General features: G+C 36.2%; 3 protein-coding genes across 4 annotated transcripts; 1 reads left to right on the top strand and 2 right to left on the bottom strand.

Moving 5' to 3' along the window:
- Positions 1 to 299: 299 nt before the first annotated feature.
- Positions 300 to 1,123, bottom strand: LOC141692085 (uncharacterized). The gene is made up of 2 exons (XM_074496824.1): positions 737 to 1,123; positions 300 to 338 (listed from the first exon to the last, which is right to left on the bottom strand). Exons 1-2 carry the CDS (start codon positions 1,121 to 1,123, stop codon positions 300 to 302), a joined length of 426 nt encoding a protein of 141 aa, XP_074352925.1.
- Positions 1,124 to 6,410: 5,287 nt separating this feature from the next.
- On the top strand, positions 6,411 to 8,962 carry LOC141688920 (polyubiquitin-like). Its single transcript, XM_074493064.1, has 2 exons — positions 6,411 to 6,603; positions 7,447 to 8,962. The coding sequence occupies exon 2, from the start codon at positions 7,447 to 7,449 to the stop codon at positions 8,821 to 8,823; it is 1,377 nt and encodes a 458-aa protein (XP_074349165.1). The 5' UTR covers positions 6,411 to 6,603; the 3' UTR covers positions 8,824 to 8,962.
- Positions 8,963 to 11,201: 2,239 nt separating this feature from the next.
- LOC141692862 (transcription factor bHLH62-like) lies at positions 11,202 to 15,079 on the bottom strand. Of its 2 annotated transcripts, XM_074497806.1 has the most exons (9): positions 14,770 to 15,079; positions 13,223 to 14,155; positions 12,913 to 13,128; positions 12,755 to 12,820; positions 12,603 to 12,671; positions 12,021 to 12,092; positions 11,802 to 11,930; positions 11,648 to 11,720; positions 11,202 to 11,555 (listed from the first exon to the last, which is right to left on the bottom strand). In XM_074497806.1, exons 2-9 carry the CDS (start codon positions 13,778 to 13,780, stop codon positions 11,533 to 11,535), a joined length of 1,206 nt encoding a protein of 401 aa, XP_074353907.1. In that variant the 5' UTR covers positions 13,781 to 14,155; positions 14,770 to 15,079; the 3' UTR covers positions 11,202 to 11,532. The 2 variants fall into 2 exon arrangements, with proteins under 2 accessions (XP_074353907.1, XP_074353908.1); XM_074497807.1 differs by lacking the exon at positions 14,770 to 15,079 and having other exon boundaries at positions 13,223 to 14,712.
- Positions 15,080 to 15,469: the final 390 nt, after the last annotated feature.

Here is a 15,469-nt window from a genome sequence, read left to right as displayed (position 1 = left end):
AAGAATGCCCGTGGATTTCTAATTGACACTTAGGACAAAATTGCCTCAATGAAACTCTATCCTGATTGACCACTTCTATGGTCAAGGGCTCAGCTAAGTCTTCCAACATTAAATCCATCTTAATCACACATTCTTTCGATATAAAGGACCTAGACACTCCTGAATCAAACAAAACTTTAACAGGTACGGAATTAAGAGAAAGTGTACATGCAACTACATCCGAGTCCTGAGCATTAGATCTCTTGGTCATCTTGAAAGTTCTGGCTCTAGCTGTGCTGGTTGCCGGTCCTTGGGATGCACTACCTTCTACGCTGCCCTGAGTAGCGACCTTTCAATTTCTGGCAATATGTCCAACCTTACCACACTTAAAACAAGTAACTCCAGGATTCCCTGAACTGCACTCCGACGCATAATGGCCCTTATGATCACATTTAAAACATTGGACGTCCTTTCTGCATTGGCCACTATGCCTCTTGCCACACAACTTACATTCCACTATTGGCTTGACTGACTAGGCTGGAGTAGAAGAAATTGAGGTGGCATTTGGCCTTACTTGGGGAAAACCTTGTCTTCTGAATCTCTTGTTCCTATTTCGGGCAAATCGCTCCGAAAACTTCTGACTGGATTCTTCTTGATCCGCCTTGTCAGTAACGCTTTCAAACTTTCTCTTCTTGTCACCCTTTTCCTTGACGACCAACTTCTGATCACTCTCAATTATTAAGGCGGCCTGAACTACGGAAGGATATATCTTGAGTTGCAAAGCCACAACTCCACTACGAATTTCAGGCTTTAATCCTTGTTGAAACCTTTTTACTTTCTGAATCTCCGTACTCACATACCCAGGAGCTAATCGGGCCAATTCCGTGAACTTGGCCTCATATTCTGACAAACTCTTTTCACCTTGTTTCAACTCCAAATATTCAACTTCCAACTGATTCTGTAGACAATATGGAAAATACTTCTCTAAGAACAACTTTGTAAACTTGGTCCAAGAAACAGGACCCTCTTCTTCCAAAGCACGAATGGATTCCCACCAATAATTCGCTTCACCCTTAAGAAAATAGCTCGCATAATCCGTTTTAGAATCATCACTTACTTGAATGAGGATAAAAGTCTTTTCCATTTCCTTAAGCCAAATTCTGGCAGCAACGGGGTCTACTTCACCCTTAAACTCTAGGGGTTTGACAGACTATAAGGATTTAAAACTAATGGTTTGGTTCGGCTTTCTTTGCTGGTGTTGTTGCTGAAGCTGCAGCTGTTGTTGTTGGATTTGTTGATGTTGTTGTTGTATGAATTGTTGTTGTTGTTGCTGCTGTTGCAGAAATTGTTGTTGCTGCTGGAATTGTTCTTGCTTCTGAGCCATCTGATTAGACTGTTGGCACAACAAATCTAGCAATTCACCCATGGTTGGGCCCCAACAGAGTCTCTACTAGAGGAATTGGATGGGATATTCTTCTTGGGCGGCATTCTCCTGAAACACAACAAAAAGTTTAATGTGAAAATTTTGCCCCTGGGTAGCAACATTTTTATGCGTCAGGAGAACGCTGCCACAATAAAATATTCTCATCCTTATTTACTTGGGGTCCACCCACGATGCATGGCTAAATTTAACAAAACCAACAATAAATACAATAATAACAGTAACAACAATAATAACAGTGTAAAAGTTTTATAAAAACTAACAACAACTTTTATATAAAGGAACTACAATACAACAACAGTGCAACACTGATAATAAAACTGAGTACACAACAAAATTTGCTGTCATAACAGCCTCCGCCTAATACATGCTACAACAACATAATGTATATATAAAACAACTACAGAACTCTTGATGAACCAACTCTGAGCTCTATCCATCACTGCTGCAACTCTGCTCTAGCAACTACCACTGCCACTACCCACAATCGAGCCTAACTCGAACACCAACCAGTTAACCAGGTCCTGGTACTGAATAGCCCTAAACTCATAGCTAATAAAAGGGTCAATAGACCTAGCTCGCTCAACAACAGCCTAAGTCAAAGTCCTCACTCTCGCCTGGATATTGGGTGAGGGGATAGGGATACCCTGAAAGGGTCCAACTGGTACTCGATCAAGCTGCACGGCCAACTCTGGGCTCTGCTCTCTAACAAAAGATCTGTTCACCGCCCGGTGAACATGACACGGAATCAGGGAGGAGATACCTGTAGGAGCAAAAGGAGGGACTGGAAGTTTAGGGAAAGAAGAACTGGGTCCGCAACACGGTGGAAAATCTCTAACAGCTGGGACTGATCTCTGTACCTAACGAAGACGGGCACTAGGTCCAGGTATAACTCTCGGAACAAACTGAGGCATTGGTGGGGGAGGCAAAGGGGTCTCCTCACCTACAACATCTAGTGTCCTCTCTGAGTCTGAACTTTCTGAATCAGATATGTTCTCCCGGGATGGAGAACTGGATATCACTATAGGCCACTGTCAACAATATACAGGAAAAACATAATAAGGTTAAGGCAGTTCTATCAAAACATCAATAGATGTCGGGGTAATGCCTTCAGAACCCTCAATTGACTCTTAGGTTTGCTCCTCTAAATGAGTTGTTGACTCACACCTTAGGATACAGTTGCTACACCTTTTTGACTCGATTCTTATCCTAAATCAGGCACTTGAACCTGTAGCTCTGATACCAACTATGACGGCCTCAACCCCGGGGTCAGGAGCTGACGTACTAAATATAACAAACCACAAAGATAAACTACAAATTTATCATTATTACACTAACACGGCCCCAACACCAAGATCCGATCCAAGTTCAAGTATTATTTAGGTTACAAAAGTACAACCAACTTATTCGACAAGTCTGGCACACTAACTTATTACAGCAACTCATCAGACCACATGGTCTGATACAAACTAGCTCAGAGGAGCCGGGACCAGAAAGGGCTGAAACTCTATTCTGATCGGGTCTGATAGGTCTTCTAGGCATCTGTAATATATATATATATATATATATATATATATATATATATATATATATATATATATATATATATATATATATTTATACAAAACAAGCTGCAAGGGTGAGCAATCAATTGCTCAACAGTACCACTATATGAATAACAAGTAAAGCAATTAATAAAAACCAGTTATAGGAACAGAAATCATAACTCATTTACAAAAACAAGTAAAACAGGTATAAACTGGATATCAACAACTAGCATGCTATGTAAAACGTATCATCAGTTGTGTGTTGTGTGAATATCAGAGTCCAATTTTAGCATGTTATTTTCATTTCTAAATCCACTGTTCCATTACAGGAACCACAAAGTCATATGTTCCGTTATGGGAATCACTAAACCAAAATCAAATATATATTGGACGAATCCTAGGGACAACTAATCAGTTTATCCCATCACAAAGCTGTTCTGGAACTCAGAGACTAGCTAGGTCTCTGTCACGCTGGACTAAGCGGTTCAAATAGGGTGCGCAACCGACTTAGCCACTTACGTAAACCCGTTGGGCCGTTACGGGCCTCTTACGCAACCATCCAATATCTGATCCGTTTTATCCAGTTTCTGAAACCACTTATACCAATCTCTTTTAAAACAATTATATCACAGCACACTTTCCAAAACATTTCCAATTTTTATTCACAATTTAGAGATAGGCATTTTCAGAAGTTACTTTTCCCCAAAACATAATTTAAACGAATATTTTCAAATACATAGGATGCGTAACTTAAAACGTTTCGTTCCACTACGCAAATTAAATCAACAGTTATTCATATATACTGAACCGTAAAAGATTTGTTCAGGGGTACTTGCCTTGCGAAGCTTTACACTATACACTAGCTCGACTTTAAACTGACTTTAACTTTCGAGTCCTTCGACTGGAACCTACAGAATCGAAATATCCAATGTTAGACGACCAGTTATGCTTGACATATCCTCGCTAATCACTTTATCCCAACGATAGCAATTCCTAACTTGTACTTATACGTACTAATATAATACACATAACAATCAGGGTTCATTTAATATTTATTTAAAAATATACACGCTTGACTAGTATTCTCGTAGTTAAAATAATTTCCGAAATATTTGGACAGCGACTCCTCTATTTATAGGACTACCCGTTGAAACATAATCGATGTCAATTCCCAACAATCACAATTTCACAACTTATGTCACAATACGATTTTTTTAATTAAATAACTATTTACGTACAAAAACTAATTATACGAATCACATTATTTATTTTATAAATTTAGGACTCAGAATTAATTCATCATCGTCCACCGTCGACTCGCCGAAGCTCATCGTCGACGGCGGCAAAATTTATTGGTGCCCGATATAATACGGGTTTCCGAATAAATTCCACCGATTAAATACGATTCCCGCACGAAATTATTAATATCACGAATATTTATTCAAATAATTCCTGCATAAAAAGGAATTAAATTAGAATTATAATAACTAAACCAACTGCACATAATTAGCCCCAACATTAGAGGCCCAATTAACGGGCCCAATAATACATTCAAGCAGAGAAACAGGGAAGCACAGGAACACGACCAACAACACACGGCCGTCGCTGCACACACAACACACACTAACACACACAACACACACACACGGTATCATACACATACACGAACACATATATACACACAGCATATATATATAACCAAACGGAAGCCACCAAGCCTCACCGGAATCGGGCGGCGGTTAATCACGGGAAAAGGAAACAGGCGACGGGAACCGAAGAGAAACAGGGGAGGGAAGAATGAACAGAGCACCGGGATGAAAACCCAGAGAAAAGAAATAAGACGAGAGAGAGATTTCGAGGAGAGAGATCCAGAGATAGAGAGATTAAGATGAGAGAGTGAGACAGGGAGAGATTGATGTAATAAAAAAATGAATTGCACATCCTGTACTGTGCACACTACACGTATACAGAAATAGGTGCCAAGCAGCCTTAAAATGAGCCCCGCATCCCCTAACTGATCCACAGACCTGGTTTTGATTCGGATTTTGTACTTTTATCGACCCAACTTGCGAGTAAATCAAGCTCAAACAACTATCGAAATAATTCTAAAATTCCTGGAATATTTGAAAGCTAATAAAATAAAATTTTCATAATTTTTAAAGCATTATTAAAACGTGCAACATACCCGCAATTAACGATTTAACAAACAAACGTGTGAGTGAATTTTAACTCCAAAAATTTCCAAAATAATTTTAAAATTCTCGAAATATCCCAAACTTACTAAAATATGAGTTTTTTAATTTTTGAAGCATCCTGGAATTAAATACTGAATTTACAAATAAATGTAATCAGAAAATCATTTAAAGATAAATAATTAATGAAATATTGATATCTAAATTTTATAAAATCCCAAAAATAATTAATAAAATTATAAAACCATAAAAATAATTTTAAAGGCAATCCAAATATTTATGAGAATAGATCTGTAATAAAACCACTTTTAAAAGCGAAAACAAAACAATACGGCTCAACAAACAATTATACAAATAATCCTCGTAGACCAACAATCACATATAAATAATAATAAACAACACACAGCTGTGAGAACTAATACACATATTTTATTTAATTAATTAATCCACAATTACACTTTTAAATAATACAAATATATACGAGTCGTTATAATTTTTAACAATCTGATACATGAACACTTAAGAGTTTGGCTCGTTTCAGCTCATTTACATCCCTAGTTATATTTACATCCCTAGTTATATGAGATCAATTAAGTTCAATTTTGAAAGTGTCAAAATTGCATTTAGTTAGTTCGAAGGTTGCATTTGCGTGTTTCATTTCAAATGCTATTTTATTTTGATACATTTTGATACATTGTAATATCAATTTTATTTTGATACATTTTGATACATTGTAATATCAATTTTCTACCGTGTAAGCGCGAAATTTTATAAGTTTAAGTAATTTTGATTGATTCCTTTTTTTCGAACAGTGGTGGACATCCCTGCATATACAAAAAAAACATCAATTAAAATGAGAAAATTTGATAAATGTTCGCGCTTATTGTGTACTCACGAGCACATGGTGTTAATCCGTTCATCCCAAAATACAAATACATTTGACACTTTACGCGTATTTAAGATTAAAAAGAATAGTTACACAACATATTTTTCAAAAAATTTCTGAATAAAATTATACATTTTAAATTTTAATTTAAGAAAAGAAATTTTAAAAAATATATATACGAAACTATAACTTTATACATTTTATGATTTTTATACACCTTAAAAATACGCGTAAAAAGTTAAAAAATGCCGATAAAAAATTCAAAAAAAATTAATATTTTGGGAAGAGGAAAGAGTAATGTTGTACAACTCCGGTCCAAATCTTGAGTCCCAGGCAAATAAGGAGACGTAACTTGTGGGCTAGGCGAACCCGACGTGTGAAGCCCCAGAAGCTTCTAGTATTGGTCAAGCCAGCCTCTTCTACACCTATAAATACAACTCGCTTCTCCCCCAATTTCTCACGATCATCGTATTCTCTCTCTAATCTAAAAAGCCCTAATTTTCTTTACACACACAATTCTCTACATCTCTCTCGTCTTTCGATCCACACATCTTCAAGGTACGATACTTAATCTTTATTGTTATCAATTGATGAATTATAATTGATGAATTATATAATTGATATGTGTACGTATTGTTCTATTTTTTGTGTGTAAATTGTAATCGAGATCTGTGAATGTGTTTATATGTATAGATTGATGTGTTTTGTATGTTTAATTTTTTGATTATGTGATTAGTTAGATTAATGTGTTTTGATAACTTATCGGATTAATTGCGGGTATTGTAGGTTTATAAACTGTATAATAATGTTGATTGAGATTAGGAAGATGAGGATTTAGGTTATATAGATGATAAACATTAACTTGGCATCAAATTTATCGTAAAATTGTGTGTATTGTAGGGTTTTTATACTGTAAAATCGTGTCGCATTCTCCTTAAAATTGTGTGTATTGTAGGGTTATTATACTGTAAAATTATGTTGATTGAGTTTACGCGCAGATGTTGATTTAGGTTAGTAACTTGACATTGAATGTATCTTGTCATTGAATTTATCTTATCAGTTCTCCAATTTTACACTAGTTATTACTGGTAGTTATTTCTAAACACCGGTGGTTAATTACTGCAGCGAATTAAAGTAATTAGTGTAGTTGTGTAATATTCAATTTGTAGGATTTTCATTGCAGAACTTCGATAACCGGGTGTAATTAATAGCGAACCTTGCTAGTCAATATTTTTTTTAATATTACAATTAGAGTTTTAAATAGTTCTAGTCAATGGATTTCTACAGTGTGTGTATAGATCATTCCTTGGCTTCATTTTACACGTGTTTGTGTTTTTATGTATATATTCTAGCAGTAGGTTATTGAACCTATTTTCTTATTCGTTTTGCCCTTGATTACAGATGCAAATCTTTGTGAAAACTCTCACTGGCAAGACCATCACCCTTGAGGTGGAAAGCTCTGACACGATTGACAATGTTAAAGCTAAGATTCAAGATAAGGAAGGTATTCCTCCGGATCAGCAGAGGCTTATCTTTGCTGGCAAACAGCTCGAGGATGGACGTACACTAGCTGATTACAATATTCAGAAGGAGTCCACCCTTCATTTGGTTCTGCGTCTACGTGGTGGCATGCAGATCTTTGTTAAGACCCTTACTGGAAAAACCATAACCCTAGAAGTTGAAAGTTCTGACACTATTGATAATGTCAAAGCAAAAATCCAGGACAAAGAAGGTATTCCACCTGACCAGCAGCGGCTAATTTTTGCTGGCAAGCAGCTAGAAGATGGTCGCACCCTGGCTGACTATAACATCCAAAAGGAATCAACCCTGCACTTGGTGCTCCGCTTACGTGGTGGCATGCAAATCTTTGTCAAGACTCTTACTGGAAAGACGATTACCTTGGAAGTAGAAAGCTCGGATACAATTGACAACGTGAAGGCAAAAATTCAAGATAAGGAGGGAATCCCTCCTGATCAGCAAAGGTTGATATTTGCTGGTAAGCAGCTGGAGGATGGGAGGACTCTGGCTGATTACAACATCCAGAAGGAGTCAACACTGCATTTGGTGTTAAGGTTGAGGGGTGGAATGCAGATATTTGTGAAGACATTGACAGGAAAGACTATCACCCTTGAGGTGGAGAGCTCGGACACCATTGATAATGTCAAAGCAAAAATCCAGGACAAAGAAGGTATTCCACCTGACCAGCAGAGGCTGATTTTTGCTGGTAAGCAGTTGGAGGATGGAAGGACTTTGGCTGATTACAATATTCAGAAGGAGTCGACCCTTCATTTGGTGCTAAGGCTGAGAGGTGGAATGCAGATATTTGTGAAGACTTTGACAGGGAAGACTATCACCCTGGAGGTAGAGAGCTCGGACACCATTGATAGTGTCAAAGCAAAAATTCAGGACAAAGAAGGTATCCCACCAGACCAGCAGAGGCTGATTTTTGCTGGCAAGCAGCTTGAGGATGGTCGTACACTTGCAGACTACAATATACAGAAGGAATCTACCCTCCACTTGGTGCTCCGTCTCAGAGGAGGGATGCAGATCTTTGTCAAGACTTTGACTGGTAAAACTATTACTCTGGAGGTTGAAAGTTCAGATACGATCGATAATGTGAAGGCGAAGATCCAGGACAAGGAGGGGATTCCACCTGATCAGCAGAGATTGATCTTTGCAGGAAAGCAGTTGGAAGATGGGAGGACTTTGGCAGACTACAACATTCAGAAGGAGTCCACGCTTCACCTTGTTCTTCGTCTCCGTGGTGGTGTGTTTTAGTGCTTCTGGCTCTGTTTAAAATTTCAGGATTTCTGTTTTATTTCAGTCGAAGTTTTATGTGCTTGTGTTGAAAGATGATGGATCTAAGTTCTATATTCGTTAATCATTTGATGTGAATTGGTAAAATGTGTTTTGTGAATGATAATGAAACTAACACTATAATGTTGTTACTTAAAATCTACTACTAGTGTGTAATGTGTTTCATGGTTTCATATTAATTTTCTTTTTAGAAAAAAATGTGCCATCTTCGTTATTCGGGAGTGATTGTACAAATCATCGGTTAATCTGACTGTTACAAGTGTATTGAGACTGTTTCTGAGCTAGCATATGTTTGTGTGATGGTTGTTAAGTACATGCCTCTTTGTGTGATAAGAGTCATCAAAATCTGGAAAAAAAAAGGATACTGCTGAGGATTCGAACAAGATACTAGGCTATAGCAATGAAAAGAGCACTTTTTATGAGCCTGAGATCAAGTTTCCTTGAGCTCTTGTACTCCCGCAAGGGGAGGTGACTCGTGTTGTCTGCGTGTGTAATCAGTTAAAAAAAAGTTTCCTCGAGCCAATCCTTGTTTATTTTCCTGGACAAAGTCTATCATGTTTAAAGTACAAGTTAATCCCTTTGTCGGATACTTGTGCTGGCCTGACAATTATTTCTGAACTGCAATAAGATGGCAGTTTAGATTGCATTTGTTATATGTAACTGAAGAAAATCTTGAACAAGACCTGACAAAAAAATCTTAAAAAAGTATAGCAGCAGAGGATTAACATTTTACTTATCTTATTCAGCTGTACTACTCTGCACTGTTAAATTTTGAAATGACCTTGGTTCATTTGATATATGTATGTTATTGTGATGGAAGGCAATTAAGGATCAAATACTGAGAAATGTAATGGATTTTAAATTATTAAATGGGCAAATTATTGAAATTTCATCTTTTTTGTGAAGCATGGATGAGCAATCACTGGAGATCCCTGGTTTGTGCTCGCGATTAAGCTCAAACATGTTAATGACGGGATGCTTAATCTTAATTCATCAATGGGGAATGTTGAAGTATCTGTTGAAGAAGCAAAACATAATTTTCTCAGGCATCAAGAGGCCATGCCCTCCATCTCTTCAATAATCTCGTATGCACCGGCTGGATTAACAGATTGAATATTAAACAGATGATTAGATGAACCCTTCGAATATGCACCATTATCAACCTATCTCTTGTTGTAATGTGATGTACAAATGCATCTCACAGATGCTTGCAGGTCGTATTAGACGAGTTCTGAATGATTTAATCTCTCCGAATCAGTCTGCATTTGTGCCCGTAGAATCCTTGGAAATAATATCATGCTAGCTCAGTCGCTTTTCAGAGAGATTAACACTGTAATGCAGGGCCACCTCGATGTGCATTTAGGCTTGACATTTGATAGTCTTTCACAGGGACTTTGTAGAGATTAACACTGTAATGCAGGGCCTCCTCGACGTGCATCTCTATGTCCAGATGCTGTTACTCTGTTAGGCAGTTAGGCTGTGCTGTAGAGATTCTACAAATTCAGTTTTCTAATGTGTTTTCAGGGGCACACAATAAACATCAACTCCCATGAATTCGGGGTATTTTGATATGCTTTCAAATAATAAATATTAATAAGCCCCTTACATTGATAACAAATCCACCAATAAAAATACACCAAACTCGTATAATTCCGCACTTCAGACCTTTAGAAATTGTTTTAAAAGGTTTTAAAAGCCTAGAAAGAATGTTTGAAGTAGAGATGGGCTCATCGCCAACTCAAGCATGCTTCTTTCATGGGCCTGAGTCAATTAATAGAGCCCAACTGAACTGAAGTAATCCAAGTACATGCTTCTTAAAACTTACAAGATTTTTCTGGGTCTAACATAGAATTTTAAAATGAATACTGCTAAGTATTTCAAAATTTTATTAAATATTTTTTACAAATATGCACAATAGTTTTAATTCCTGGGAGCATATATATATATTACATTGCGTCTCCTCTGAAATTAAAATTTATATAGTTTTTGTCATATTATTATTGCTAGAAAAATTAATAAGTTATACATTTGGCAAAAAATTTGGGTCAAGATTTTCCATCTAATTTTGGTGATTAAAGTAAATATGCAATAATAATCAATATATAGGTAATAAATTAAATTAAACATAACCATTTAAGACAGGAAAGTATTACTATATTTAGTATATTACCAAGCTCAATTTATGTTTTACTATTTTATATCAGGCATCAGCTTGAGTTCAAAGGCAAGTAATGGATATTTTAGCAAGGAAGTAATGGATCTTTTGCAGACATTGTTTTTTTTGCTAACTTTTGCAGACATTGTTAAATGAACTGATATGAAAACCAACTAAACAAAAGTTCCCACACAAACCAATAACAAATTTTCTATTCAACCTTTGTTTAAAAAAGCTCTTAACTAATAAATCTTCACACACTCTTTACTCTGCACCACCAGAGGAAACAATAATCTTAGACTCACAGTTCTTTCTAAATATACAAAAAATTCTTAGGTAAGTCATCTTCTTCTGCTAAAATTCGAAGAACAAACATTAGGGCACTGATAACCTTTACAACTTCGAAGAATCTTTGAATGGTTTTCTTTTTGTTGTGAGGACTATATCTGCAATCGATTTCAGAAATTAACTTCTTTGTTAGAGGAATTTATAGGTCACTTCTCGTTCGTAGTTTTTTATAAATCCAACTTAGGACGCCCTGCAAACGTGACAGGTTTGATGTTAAGAGTACAGAAGCCGAAAATGTGAGCAGGTTTATGACTAATGAAGACTGAAGTTTTGGGAAATTACCGGTTGGTCCAAGATTATTGTTAGCGTCAAATCCCATTTGAAGAAGATTATGCAGCTCAGAGTCCCATACAGCCTGTAGTTTCGACTTACTTTTAGTTTGATAAGCTTTTGACAGAAAACGGTTACAAGGGTAGTGTTAAGAACACCTAGTTACCTGAGGCATAGAATGGTATGGTGGAGGCATATTTGGGATGCCTGGCAAATTTCCCAGTGGAAAAGGATGCGTTGGCCTTAATCCTTGATATCCAAGGATAGCTGCACTGCTGCTCCTTGAATTGAGAAGCTACGAATAATAATGCAAAGATGAAACTTATAACAAATAGAGGAAATTGTTGAAGTTGTCAGTTTCACAAAAACTTTGGTGTTTACTTACATCTTTTGACAAAATCCGTTCGATATCAATATTCACTTCTGGGTTCACAGTTGCAAGTTTCATCGACAGAAACTGCAGAAACAAAGCAATTATATCATTAGTAAAAACAAGAAACCAGATTTATAACATTTGAACATGTAAGCGCTACAATATGTGGAAATGGTCTAATTCCTATTTTTCCTCCGATACCATCCGATGGAAGTTAGACGGATACTCCAAACAAACTTATTTTTACTTGATTTGCATAAGAAATTGTCCAGTTGAACTCATGTTGTGTAATATATTTTCCTGGGAATTATTAGGTGCTAAAAACAGATATCCCAAAATACTCTAATGGGGATAAATCTGTAAACCTCATGTCTAGACTTATCTGTTTTAGCTTAAGGTATGTAATTTTAGCCAGCAAATCAAAATGTTATAGACTTCAGTATTAGTGAAACTCAAGCCCAAAATGTTATTATTTCACATTATGCTAAAGTTGCTGCCATTTGATTCAAGTCTTTACACACTTCTGAATTCTGATTAGCTAGTTCTAATTTGAATTGTTATAATTAATAAAAAGAACATATGGGCTAATACTACCTCGACTTGCTGCTGCAGCGATTGCACATAGTTAATAATCTCATCAAGCATTACAGCCTTGCCAGTAATCTGTAGTAGAAACAATAAAAAAATTTGCATCTCTCCAGGGAATTGTAACATAACAACAATAGAAAAGGTAGCATTTCAGTTACCTTATTGCATCCTGGTACAAGTTCTTGCAGCAATCTCATACGCTCGCTAATCCTCTCTCTTCTCACCTGCAAACCAAAAAATTGTGAGGCCACTTCAACTTCAGAGGATTGCAAATTTTATGCTCGATTGTGCATATACAATTTAGAGAAGACTGTACCCTTTCCGCCAAGCTGTGACTGTTTGTAGCCTGGCCTCTTTTCGCTCTCACATGGATGTAATTATCTTTAGTAGCATCTCCGCTGTCAGAATTATCTTTGGCTTGTTTACCAGTTTGTTTACCCCTCAAGTTTGAAGTAGTGTTTTGTTCAATCTTCTGTTTCTTATCATCCTCTTCTAAGCTAATTGCAGAAGGATCTTGTTGCTCTGTGTCATTCTGAGATTTATAACAACCAAATAAATGTTAACTAAATACAATTTACTTTTGATTTCATTTTTGACAAATAACAAAATTCACAAGACAACTGTACCTTGTTGGAATGCAGCAGCGAATCGGTGTCTGATGCTTTTCTTTTATTCTTCCGATCAGGAGATGTTTTATCTTCAGGAATTTGGCATTCCTTCCGAGAATGTGTACCAGTAAGCATTGCCTTTTCCATCCCTCCTTTGTTCAAAGAGTAACTCATCTGCCCACAATCAGGAATGCCATAAGGATTGACCATTTCCGAAAAACTTCCACTTCCAAAACATGACAACTTTGGCACCATTTCACCAAGACCTAAATCCGATTGATACTGAACAAGGTGGGAAGTGCTACTTATTGCTTGATTATCCACTGAATAACCTGAGCCTGAGTAGCTACTATGACCACCAAAATTCTCACTTTGGTTTAAAGAAACCAGTGGATCCCAACCGGAACCGAAAGGGACTGGCCCGTTTATAGCTTTAAACATTGAAGCTGATCCCATGGCCTTTCCTGCAACCTTATCAGATAATGGATTTGTGCTCATCACTGATGAAGGAACATTCAACAAACCATCACCATCTCTATGGGGGAACCTCATATTACCATGATCCTCAGTACCCATGATACTAAATCAAAAGAACCACCCCACAATCTACACTATAAAGCTTAAACACCTCAAAAAGAACCTTAGTTTCACTAGGTAAGCTAAACCAGGAGTCTAATACTTAATTTACAGGAGAATATATTTATACATAGAGGTAAAGTTAAATTGGTTTGACTGGTAATATCTTGCAGAACTAGACAAGGAACAAAACAATGTTTGCAGCTTTATAGTACTAATAGGAGAGGTTAAAGCAAAAGAAAGAAGCCTCTTGCACACAGCAGCATCCCATGGACACAAAGAAAAAAAGGGGAAATCCAATGTACCAGGCATAAAATCTAACAGCATCACCAGCTACATAACCCCTGTTTCAAAACCTCTAGGATCAAGTCTACTCTGAAAATGGGAAAAAGTATACTCAGAGACAAGAAAGTATGAACCTTTCAGAGCTTAAAGTAGTCACACACACACAGCATAAGTGAACAGCACTAGCTAAGTAACAGCTCAGTATAATACTAACAAAATAAAGCAGATTCCCTTTTCTTTTTTCTCACTTTTTCTTTATCTTTTCTTGGGTTATACTTACATCACACTCTTATTTAGTATCAATCTCCAGAAACCCCAGTCAAACACTAATGATACACATACATAAGTCTGAAACAAACTGTTCAAAGATCATCAGTTTTCAAGAATGAAAAGGACTTAAAATTTACCAATTCTTGATTTTAAACCTTTGAATCAAGATCCTTTTTTTAATGACCATATAGCATTAAATTTCACTCAAGTTGGCAGAAAAAATAAACAGTTTGCAAAATTGGATACTTGACAGAAACCCCTCAAAATGCATCAAATGCTACAAACTACTTAAAGGGTATTTGCAGAAACTGGAAAACAAAAAATTATTCACAACTTGAAAATTGAAATGCATCAAAACAACATATATATAAACAAAGAAATAATAGACAATATAAAAAGACATAAAATGATAAAGACTAAGAGGCTTTGCTTACCTGCTCAAGCTAACTGGTGACATATAAGACTTTGAAAGACAGAATAACAACTGCAAAATAAGTATATAAAAAGAGAAAAAGGAGAGTAACTACTGCAACTGCTCCTCCTGTTAAACTATACCATATTTTCCACCTTTAAGCTTCTTTTAAGTTTTAACTACTAATTTAACTTAATAATTATAAATTTAATAATAAAATATAAAATTAACTTTATTGAAATTCTCAAAGCTCATAATAGATTGGAGAGGTAGTTGTTCTTCTCTTCAAGCCCAAGCTTTGTTTTAGCTTGCTTGCTTGACATATCTTTTTTGATTTTTTAACTGACACAATTTTTGCCAACTGTTATAAAACTAGATCTCTTCTACATTTGCTGTTACACACTCATTTTCTCAGTGCCAACTAATCCAACAACTCTTTTTCAAACATACATTATCATGTCTTTTCTCATTTGGATCATGGACAATGTGAAACTAAATTTTATTTCTTACTAAAATACAGATTATATATGAGTTAAGTATGTAACAAATGGATGGCTAGCATTGAACAAGTCCAAGAAAATGCAGCTTATTGTGAATAATTCTCTGGTTTTAGTGTATATAATTGTTGGTTAATGTTAGTTTAGTTGTGTGTCAGGTGCAATCTTTATTTTTCTTTTACTTTGAGCCCTTTGCTTCTCTCAAGTCTCAACACAAGGAATAAT

The sequence above is a fragment of the Apium graveolens genome, chromosome 10 (assembly GCF_009905375.1).
Source record: "Apium graveolens cultivar Ventura chromosome 10, ASM990537v1, whole genome shotgun sequence".
NCBI classification, from domain to species: Eukaryota; Viridiplantae; Streptophyta; class Magnoliopsida; order Apiales; family Apiaceae; genus Apium; species Apium graveolens.
Note: the sequence above shows the minus strand (reverse complement) of the source record. Positions and strands in the feature narration are given on the sequence as shown.

What these genes read in the sequence shown, in the direction of transcription:
- LOC141692085 (XM_074496824.1), bottom strand. Translation starts at nt 1,123, where the DNA reads ATGGAAAAGACTTTTATCCTCATTCAAGTAAGTGATGATTCTAAAACG. An exon ending in AACTCAAGATATATCCTTCC is followed by an intron (nt 339 to 736) that starts GTAGTTCAGGCC and finishes ACATATTGCCAG; the next exon opens with AAATTGAAAGGTCGCTACTC.
- LOC141688920 (XM_074493064.1), top strand. Translation starts at nt 7,447, where the DNA reads ATGCAAATCTTTGTGAAAACTCTCACTGGCAAGACCATCACCCTTGAG.
- LOC141692862 (XM_074497806.1), bottom strand. Translation starts at nt 13,780, where the DNA reads ATGGGTACTGAGGATCATGGTAATATGAGGTTCCCCCATAGAGATGGT. An exon ending in TTGTACCAGGATGCAATAAG is followed by an intron (nt 12,672 to 12,754) that starts GTAACTGAAATG and finishes TTTCTACTACAG; the next exon opens with ATTACTGGCAAGGCTGTAAT. An exon ending in AACGGATTTTGTCAAAAGAT is followed by an intron (nt 11,931 to 12,020) that starts GTAAGTAAACAC and finishes TATTATTCGTAG; the next exon opens with CTTCTCAATTCAAGGAGCAG.